This window comes from Sitodiplosis mosellana, unplaced genomic scaffold, assembly GCF_009176505.1.
Source record: "Sitodiplosis mosellana isolate CC-2019 unplaced genomic scaffold, AAFC_SMos_1.0 Smas_scaffold_12, whole genome shotgun sequence".
Lineage (NCBI taxonomy): Eukaryota > Metazoa > Arthropoda > Insecta > Diptera > Cecidomyiidae > Sitodiplosis > Sitodiplosis mosellana.
In genome coordinates this window covers 106,232-116,862 of record NW_022595254.1, presented here as the reverse complement: position 1 = coordinate 116,862, position 10,631 = coordinate 106,232, and the positions used below count along the sequence as shown (strand labels likewise).

At 37.6% G+C, this 10,631-nt stretch overlaps 1 protein-coding gene across 2 annotated transcripts in view; it reads left to right on the top strand.

The window, feature by feature from the left end:
* Positions 1 to 10,631, top strand: part of LOC129567657 (midnolin homolog) — a 40,082-nt gene that overhangs the window by 8,665 nt on the left and 20,786 nt on the right. For both annotated transcript variants that reach the window (XM_055444764.1, XM_055444765.1), the window contains one exon: positions 9,901 to 9,991. In XM_055444764.1, the coding sequence (XP_055300739.1) occupies positions 9,901 to 9,991 (91 nt within the window). The remainder of the gene's footprint in view (positions 1 to 9,900; positions 9,992 to 10,631) is intronic.

The window sequence follows — 10,631 nt, the reverse complement described above, 5'->3', positions numbered from 1 at the left end:
AACAGAAGAGAGTAAAATAGAATAAAGTGTGTGTTCCATATGTGTGTATGTGTGTGCGTTGTTGTTGTCTTGCAAGGGTAAAAGGCATAACCGAGCGTTTTACAAATAAGTTCGTTGACTATAGAAAGTATCGGCGTGTGTGTTTGTGTGTTTACCCAAGAATACCCAAAGAGCTATGTTTTTAGGGCCATGCAACGCGCGACGCTGTATACATTACATACACTTATGCATGGTAAACGTAAAAGCAAAGCAAAGCCATACCACAGATCTTAGAAGGTATATGAAGAAGTAGAATGGAGTAAAAGTAACGCGCAACAACGGCGACGACGACGACGACCAACAATATTACAGCAATAAAATTGCATGTGTTTCTCCTATCTTTGAGACTTTTATTCCTTTTCCAAACCAAAGAGAACGACAGAAGAAAAAATTCGGTTCTCTTGTCACTTCCTATTCTATCAAAATATCTTCATTCAGCCGCTAAGCCTTAGATGAGTACCACTGAAATTCTTTTAATAAAAAATCGATGAACTGATTCCACCCGAACAGATCTGCCGAGAAAATGTCGGTTAGTTTTGTTTTTCTTCACTGTAGCGCACGCGAACAAAAATGCTGTATAAAATTTAAATATTCATTGATAAGGGGGGGATAACGACGATAACCCCGAACAAAATAATGGAAGTTTAATTAAAATTTTATCAAACATAATAAAAAAATACGGTGCCATTCAGATTTTTGCGCATACGTGCACTTAAACAAAACGCGGATGATTTGACGCGATGAATTTTTAAGCGACTTTAAAGCTGAAGTCATCACATTACAAATTGAAATGTGCGAGAAAGCGAGTAAAAAAAATCCAACCCTTCTGCGTTCACAGTGGAGAGTGTCAGTTCTGATTATACACTTTTGAATGTCGACACATAAAGTGCATTTGGCAAACGAGTTTAGGAAATGAATTTTAAATTCTTTTTTCTTCTATCTTCCCGGCAAGTATATGATTTCCATGGAACCAGTGTTAGCAAACTATGAGTTCATAGTTCGTGTGCTGCAAGTAGCAATTGCTGCTGCTTTTAGCAGTTGCTGCTTTTCGTTAATCATTCAACAGCATACGTTGAATTTTCTGGATACGGTTTTCATGAACAATTCTTCTTTTTCTATCGGTACTTTGTTCCAAAAGCGGGAATGTGTTTCTTTTTCTTTCAAAGACCAAATCGAATTTATTCCGTGTGGTAAATTGAAACCTTAATGTGAACATGCGCGTTTTACGGGATTTTTTTTTTCTCTTGAATTTCATGTTGTGTGTGCTTCGTTTTGTATCATGGCAGTGGTTTGTGTTACTGTGCGCACATACATACTCTCTCACCATGGAATCCATCCTCTGACATTTTGTCACGAAACAAAGCAAACATCTGAAAATTGTGTGCGTAAACAAGCTTGCACACTGTATGTTTAATAGGACGAATGTAATGCGTTTAAATTGTCGAAAAGTGTTGGGTAAAGAAGACGGAACCAAAAACACGAAATCCCTGACGTGCAATTCGCTTATCCAGATCGATGCTTGGTATTCGCCATTGCATTCGCCCAAATGAACTCTTATACACACCGAAAACGCTATGGGTCATAGCGATACGATTCGTCAGCAGCAGCAGCAGGAGCAGCAGTACGAAAAAGTTCACTTGTTTTTCGCATAGAACATTCGATAGAAAATAAATGCGCCATACCGCTGTTACTGTTCGTTCCGTTTGACTTTTTCCCTTCTCTTTTTGCATTTGCCAGAAGAAGTAAACGCTCTAATGCTCTCTGTGTTCTATATCTCTCTTTACACTCACGCGCACGGCCATATTTCGTATGTGTAATGCATTTCGAATTCATGTTGCTGCTGCTGCTGTGGCGCATGTAAACAGTTCAGGCATTCTGTTCAATTGATGATTTTATTATCTCGGTTTTGCTTCTGGGATATTCCAAACTGTTCGATGAATTGCCATTAGCCGAAAAAATAGAAGACGAAGAGAATAAAGCGATTGATTAGAAAATGAGAACACATTCGGTGGCACTGTTTAGCTAGAGAGAAGGAGAGAGAAAGATAAATCCAATTTCGTGCGAATAGAAATCATTGAAGATGTTACGGCTTCAATGATTTCTATCCGAAAAATTCAATTGAGCTTCAGTTCATTTGCACAAGTCTTTTTCTCACTCGCCATATCGCCTCCACTCGATTGGAAGTCGAAAATCTCATTCAGAATCTCAATTGCTCTCGATTCGTTAGCATTACTTAACTTGCTTATGTTGTTATTGTCGCTTGGTTGTGGTAAAGCGGTGGCCAAACAAATAAAACGGATAGAAAATGAGAAAGCGGAGGGAAAAAACTGGCTTAGGAAAAAGCATTAGAACTTCAGAATGGCGCATACGAAACCGAGGCAAACAATAACATCTATGACAACCACAAACTTCTACACATGTTTCGCTTATGGCAAACTATGGAAATTGGAAAAAAATGAACAATGTATAGAAATATACGTACGTGTAGGGAAAGGAAAAACCAACCACATGCTGGACGCGCCCGTACTTACAGGGCTACACATACACATATTATCGTCACTCGCCTCTCTATCGCATTCGGTGTAATCGAAAAATGTGGTTATTGAAAATTGCGCATGCAATGCTTCTAAGAACTCATTCAATTTACATTCACTTTGAATATCCAAATACTGAGTTCATATTCTATCGGAAATTGCCTATTTTCTTTCCGAAGAGAACAATAGTGAATCGGGTTGGAAAATATTGCAACGTAACAGAATTTAAAAAGCAAAGTCGTTGCCGAAATATTGATGATGCAATCATTTCAACAGAAATTACGTAGTTTGAAACGAACAAAGGATGGATAAGAACTTTTAAACCAAAAACGAATGAGCAATGCGTTAAAAACTAAGCAAATCAAGCATTTGGTGAATATTTATACAAGTTTTTCTTGCTTTCATTGGTATTCGACGCAAACGTTTTCATCCGATTCGGTTGAAGCGATCCGAATCGATTCTCAAGACTCTTGATTGCCGTTCCGATTGTTGCTGATTGGCAACCGGAGTACTGGATCGATTGCGATGAAGGCCAAACAATGTTTGTCATAGATACTCAAATGAAATACACATCGTTACCAATCGAGCGCGCGCGCTCAAATTATCCTCTTTGGATGATATTTGAAGCGTGCAGTTCAAACGTTGCACTTATAACACAAAGAAATGATAAATGCTTAATCAATTTGCACAAAAAGTTTTTTTTTGTTGGAAGTGACATGTGTCAATAATCAATATATGACAATAAATAAATCCAAAAAACGATATTGATTGCTAAATGCGCATCAAAAGGGTTCTAATAAGTCAAAACAACAACAACAAAAATTAGACAAGAAAATTGACTCAAGTCTAAATATTTACACAAACTGTAGTTTATTTGTAATTTCTGTATAAATACAGATATATTCCAAACAAAGAGGTCAGAACACCAAATAAATTTCCCTGCGCAAGAAAAAATCGATTCGAAAGATACGCCCATGATTATTAGGTGAAAACGATATGTAACTACCAGCATATCAGAGCGTCGTGGCACGCCAAGGAGAGAATACCACTTGAATTATTTTATCGGTATATATCGCTCTGGCTATTCGACTTCCCGGAATGACACACGCATTCGACGTGCTTTGGACGCTTGGCGTAAAAGTGCAACATCTGTACGATAGAAAATGATATTTACAATGAATAAAATTTCATTTGGTTAAAAATTGAGCATATGTCAGCATTATTCTATGAACACGTATTGTTCCACCATGTTTATTCCTATCGATGGATCGTTATTCAGTTTGCATGTCAGCAGTAGCACACCTTCTGTAAAACTAATTGCAGTGCACAAATTCCGGAGAGTGTGAGCGAAAGAGAGTTGTCGTGTAATTAGATCATCATTTTGAAATAAGCTAATTGAACAAACATCATTTCAACATTTTATACGGCACATCACAGCCCGGCACAGCGCGTTGGCAATGACGTCTATAGTTTTGCGACTCATATTATTGACTGGATGATGTGCATGTAGTGGCTGTCATGCCATGCATCAATTGAGCAAGAGAGAAAAAAAAGCACCCCGCATATATGCCCATTTGTTTATGGAACATTCGAGAATCAAGCTGTGTCAATATATACCGCATTTTGTGCAAACGCATTCAAAATCATCGTCACAAATTGTGAGAGAAATATCGAGAGCAATTGCGAACGGCAGCGAAATTAATCCACCGCACACACACACGCTCACATCAAATTGTTTCACAGTTCTTGTGAAATTGAGACGATGCGTAATTGATCAAATGACGATTTCGTATGATTGTTTATCAAACAGTCTATTTCCGACAGTCAGTTATCAGTGTACAGAAGGCAAGAGCAATTTGTGTTATCAATCATTTTTTTTTTTCATAGTCGACAAAACATGCAATAAATTATTTAGAAATGACAATCCCAACTATATCTGAAACACTTTTTTCTTCATGTTTGCAAGCGAATTTATTTCACGGCAAAAATAGAGTAGCAATTCAAGTACGAAAAATTGTATTCGTTGGGCGTGTTGGTGGGAGATGTTATTTCGATGTTGTTTTTTCTTTCATTATGCATTAAATGCGATGATGCAGTGAAAATTCATTCGATTCGTTTCGGTTTGTCCAAAACCCTAATCCGAATATATGTATGCTACTTTACTGTGTATTTATTCGCGTTTTATTCAGAGCGGCAGTTTTTTTTTCTTCATTCGGCTCACATTTTCTGCAGCACAAAATGTGAACTGAACGGAACGTGAACGCCAGCCATTTTATTGCTTGAGCAATTTCATGCATAAATGCGAGAGAGCTTGTTTGCCATTCACTTTGTTCGATCGGAAATCATTTAAATTGTATTAGGTAGACTCTGTTTGTGTGTGTGCGCTTGTTAGTTTTTTTTGTTGCTGCTGCTTCGTCGTCGTCTGCTTCTTCTTTTTCGATATATTGTGATATCGGGACTTTTTTTTTGCAATGCGCATTTGACGTCACGCTCGGCGTTGCCATCGTGTATATCCAATCCAACCCAAAATTTACACAAATGAAATTAATTTTCCTCTAGTATATTCTTTCGCTGCAAGAACTAGCTGCTAATAAGCACTCATCCTGAGTGCGAATGAGTGAACGAAGAGGCATGGTATTCGCGTTTTATAACATAAATATTTGCACTCAAACTGAAAAATGTTTCATTTATTCGGAATGCCGTGCTTTTTTTCTCTCCTTTCGGTTCCCTTTGAAATTGTGTAGCGTCTTCCGACGTGAGAAATTGTCATTTTTTTCTCGCTTCTTTTCTCGAACAAACTCGAAGAAATCCTGCTAACGAATTCAGATTTTAAAATTACCGTATTTGCATTCGACAAATGTATTGAGCACGTACTATTGATTCATAGGTGTGGCCTGTGTGCCTTGCATCCCGTGAAATTGTTACGGGAAGAAACTTTTTGATTCAGAATGATTGCGGCGGCGACGACAGTGGCAGCAGCAGCAGCAGCAGTAGCAGTGGTTAGAGGAAAAGTACCAAACGACTGAAATTGCACAACAAAATGGCAGTTCGGTTAGTGTTGGCTCAAACATTTTCCACGAACACGAACAATTAGCTTGAAGTTCTTGTGCAATCGTTCAAGTTCTGAGTCAATCAATTCAAACGCTATACAGCGAGCGGATGAAAAATGTGAATGAAATGAGAAAAGAAGAAAAGGAAACTTTTGTTTGCACTTGCCATTTGTAATGTCAGAATGCTTGAAAGCAAGGTTTTCTTTTTATCTTCAATACTTCCTTTGTTTGACGAATTATTATCTAACACACTTTTGTTTGAATGGTGTTCATTTTGTCCCCCCCATTTCGACTCGACTCGGCTTTCAGAATCTGTTGCGTTGTATATAATCGAATATATAAAGTTCTGAAAAAAAAAGTCGTGGAACATTTGCACTCTTCCAACAAGGATTCCAAAGTGAATGGAAAAACAGTCCATAGAGCAGTTTCTATGGTTGCCTATTGCTTTTTATTGTCATGGCTCTCTTTTGCACATCAAATTCATTCACTACTTACACGAGTTCATTTTGGATTTTTCTCTTGCGCAATACACCAATAGCGTGACACACAATGGAACGATGCTGTGTTGATCATCAGAAGAAGGTTTCATTCAAATTATTTATGCTGATTTAAACTAAAGACGCAATAAAGCCCGGTTAGCGTCATTGTCAAGATAACACTGGGCAAAAGCGATCTTTGTCATGAAACAATGTAAGAGGACGTCATGACGATATTACAAAAGGAAGGGAGACAAAAAATTCTCATGATGTCGCCATATGACATGCATCGAATGAGATCTTTGATTTAGCTGCGCTCAACGAGTCGTCGAAGTCGTCCTTTTTGGTACGATAAATCCATTTTGAAATCACGAGAATTTCGTTTGTTTCTATTTTTTGTTCTCTGCCCAACGAAAAGGCTCTACATGACGTAAGCCCAAAGCGTTGGTTTGGAACATTCAACTAAACGTGTTGGTTCGGATCGATAGAGTGAAGATAATATCGGGGAAAGCTTGGCTATTCTGCTACGTGTGAAATGTTCTCATTGAACGAGCGAGCGAGCGAGCGAGCGACCGAACGCATACATTTATTTCGGGCGTTGTGAACCATCATTCCTCTCGAATACATTCACGTATATACTATTCCAGCGATTGCGTATCTATGTACATATACATACATGGTGGGCTTTATGTAGCCCCGCGCACACTTACATAACATATTATTCCTGGTGCAAAATGCGTTTTGTCGTAGCGGGAACACGATAGTAGCACGACAAAGAATCTGCTGCTGCGGCCGCCGTTGCTGCTGTTACAAACGAAATATGTAGTAATTTGATTGCGTAGGAATAAATGACGAAACGCGCAAACACTGATACAATCAATTTGAAGGGAACAAGGGTTAAAAGTAAAATTGAGGATAAATACGAGATGCTATGCAAAATGGTACACAATTCCTGTTGCGATGCACCAAAAATTTGACGAACCAACGAACGCAAAAGAACATTTAATATTATTTAAAGAAATGACGCCTAACTTCTCAATGGCGCAATGACTCTCGCTTATTCTGCCAGAAGGGAATACACACCGTACTCCTCCGTATGTATGTGATTTGATTCGTAATAAAGAACGAATTCAATACGTGGAAATGAAGCGGGCAGAACCACGAACCCAAAAACGACAACAACGACGACGACGAAGAAAGAAATAAGCGCTTTATGACGTCATTTTAGGAGCCATTAAAACAACGCACGAGCGATGGATAGATAATATATGCGCTGGGTTTCGTTTGAAAATACACGTCGAGAGATATGACGACAGCAGCACGTATTCGTACAACACAGCTTAACTGAAATGAAATGCGAATTTAAAGCGAATAAGAAGAAGAAGAAGAAGAATAAAATGTGAATTAGTCTCAAGATGCCTCCGTACACAGACATAGCACACACACACACACATACCAAATACGAAAGAAAAAAAGTAAATACACTACACACTAAGTACGGCTGACTGTCTGTCATCCGTCTATATTTATCTTTATCATATACACTTTTTTTCTTCTCTGCGTCGAAAGGAAACATTGGCTGGCACACCAACACACGAAAATTTCTACATTTTCCGCCTTCGGAATTGAAGCTGATTCCAATGAATTCGGAATAATCACAACGCAAATGATACAGAAAATGCCATTAAGACACGATTCATTTGAAACATTCGGCCGACCATTTTGCTAATGCTATTCCGTTTCTAATTACTCTTGTACAGTGTGCGACGGTAACGAACCAAAAATAAAGAGCGCAGGAGGAGGAAGTACGGATTTCGTACTACGAAATTCATCGATTTCACTCTTCAATATGTTCTCGTCGATCGCAGTTACGGTCATTCACAATGAATTCGATTTAACAGCAATTTGTTTATTGTTTTTTATCAATTCTGCAAGGTGAATTTGGCTTCACTTGCAATGCTAAATTGTGTGATGTTCTGTTTTTTTTTCAACTGAAGAATGAAGGTGTGTGTGTGTTTGTGTGTATTTTTTGTTCGTTCAAAAGTTCAATTTCAGACATTTGAAAGTTAAACTTATTCAAAGTAAATTACATATGAATGAGATGCCAGTAATTGGCAAGTTTGAACGTTTCATTTTATAACTTCACAATAGTTTCTTTTTCACGCATAGACATAGAGAAAAAAAATCCTATATCGTTGTCGCTTTTTTATCCTTTTCAATGTCTGTGAAAATCGTCTGTCTACGTACATATATTCTACTCAACCATTTAACTCTCGTTTGCTTATTAACCAAAGGCATTCTCTCCAAAAAAAAAATCACCATCCACAGCAATGGCCTAAACTGTTAAAATTGTTTCCAAGGCTAAGCCAGGTTGTATCGATAATCTAATCTATTTTCTTATGTCTTTGTGTATACATATGTGCGCGCACGAACAAAATGAAATGGAATTGAAAGTCTTTGGATGAGGCAAAGCCACCGAAAAAAAATGAATCAAATTGCAACGGTATTAAATTGGAGTTGAAAAAATTGAATTGCTCTGATTAACAAACAGAAATGTAATGATTTTAATCGGCGAATCTAATTGAAGCGAAAATGAGAAAAGAATCCTCTTTTATAACTGTTTACAGTTCGGCGAACGAACGGATTGAAGTTCGTTTTAATGTGTTGTCAACGGTGTTGTAGTGTTGACGGGCGTGGATCTGTTTTTAATCTCGGTGTACGACTAATCGTTTTAACCTGTCTCATGTGTGTGCCTGCGTGCGCACTCTCTTGGTCATAAATGATTCAGAAGAAGCATAACCAAGAGATTGCTGCTGTTGACGTTGCTGCTGTTGCGTGTGAATTGACAAAAGAAGTACAATCCAAAAACCAGTTTCAGCGATTTTTACATACTAAATTAGTCCGGGGCAGCACAAATGCTCACACATTACCTGAATTTTATGTGCAAAAACACACATTCACAAGAAGAGATATCGAGAGACATAAACCTTGAATTTTGTATTCACCGAGAGTCATTAAACAATGCGCGATAGAATTTTTTCGAAATCGTTCAACAACATTTAAGAATATTCTGACAATGAATTCGATATAATCGCGTCTAAAGTTGGCATTTTTCGTTGCATATTACCTTCGCCACCATTCTTATTTGGTGATTGTTTTTATTCAGGGTGCGAGAGTGAGCAAGAGAAAAAAAAACGAAGCACAAAAGGCCAGAACTCATTAACAAGAAAAAAAAACAAACAAAAAACAGTCGCTTAATACGAACGCTGTAAAGTGCATAGTCAATGAAATATGGGCGATTCGAAGAGTTTGCGACGTTTTTTTTCCTTCTCTGTGTGTTGTACACGTATTGACTCTTTCATGCAACAACACTTGTCGATTTTCACCTTTTCTCTCTTTCTCTCTCTCTGTTTACACTCGACTTGGCTGCCATTTTCACCTTATATCAAACGACTTTTAATACCGAACGCAATAAAAATCGATATACGTGCAAACACTCACGAGTGCAAAGACTTTTTGAATTGATCGAAACGTGTTTGTGTGCTGTGCAACACTAACATCAAAAGTGACCATTTTCATTACTCGATTTTCGGCCCATGAGTCAAACGATATGAACAAACACCATTGTACACACTTTCGGAAGATATTATTGTTGTTTTCGATTTGTTCAACTGGGTTTTTACTTCACCTTGTTCTGGAGCATGGATGCAATATTTGCTTCTTTTTTTAGTTAAACAAATTTAAAATTATTATTCATTTTACTGATGATTTTTTTTCTTCTTCATTCGTTTTTCATTACAGAGAACTTCACGATGGTACATCGATAAAAGAGAATGGTATTATGGACGGATCAAAAATTATTCTGTTGCCAAATGTTGAGACTGGCCTTTTGGTAAATACGATTTTCTTTATTATTAATCTTCTTTTATCTTGATTTAAGTGTTTTTATTTAATGCTGAACTTACAAGACTGGAGTTGAACTAATGACAGAACTAAGACCTCGCGCTCTCCGCTCACATAAAACGAGAAGAAGATTAGCGCGATTGTTATTGTTTCGATTGTAGTTTTTTTCTTCCAGCATTACATACCTGTTGGCTTTTTTTTCTTCTACTCTTGTCGACATGATCTTAATTCTGTTTTTTCAAATGAGTCAAAACATTTAAACAGTTAGATATTGGTCAAAAGAATACAAATTTCATCGTATGTCAGAGAGCTGAGTCTGGTTGAGACAAATTATCCCTTTTTCTAGACCGAATAAGCAAAAACATTTTCATTATGAATAAACCGACACGAGTCAGAGCAGCAATCGGATCCTATGTACTGTTATAAGTTCAGTCACTTCTGGCTGTTTGACTTTGTAAAGAAGGCAACAACAACAACTACCAATTGTCAGACTCTTCGCTTTGACTCTATGCAAAAGAGGGAATAATTTTTCACTTACTGCTTCATTTTTACCTCTTTTGCCAACGTTCATAATTCTCTTCTTCTCTCTCTCTCTCTCTCTCTCTCTCTCTCTCTCTCTCTCTCTCTCT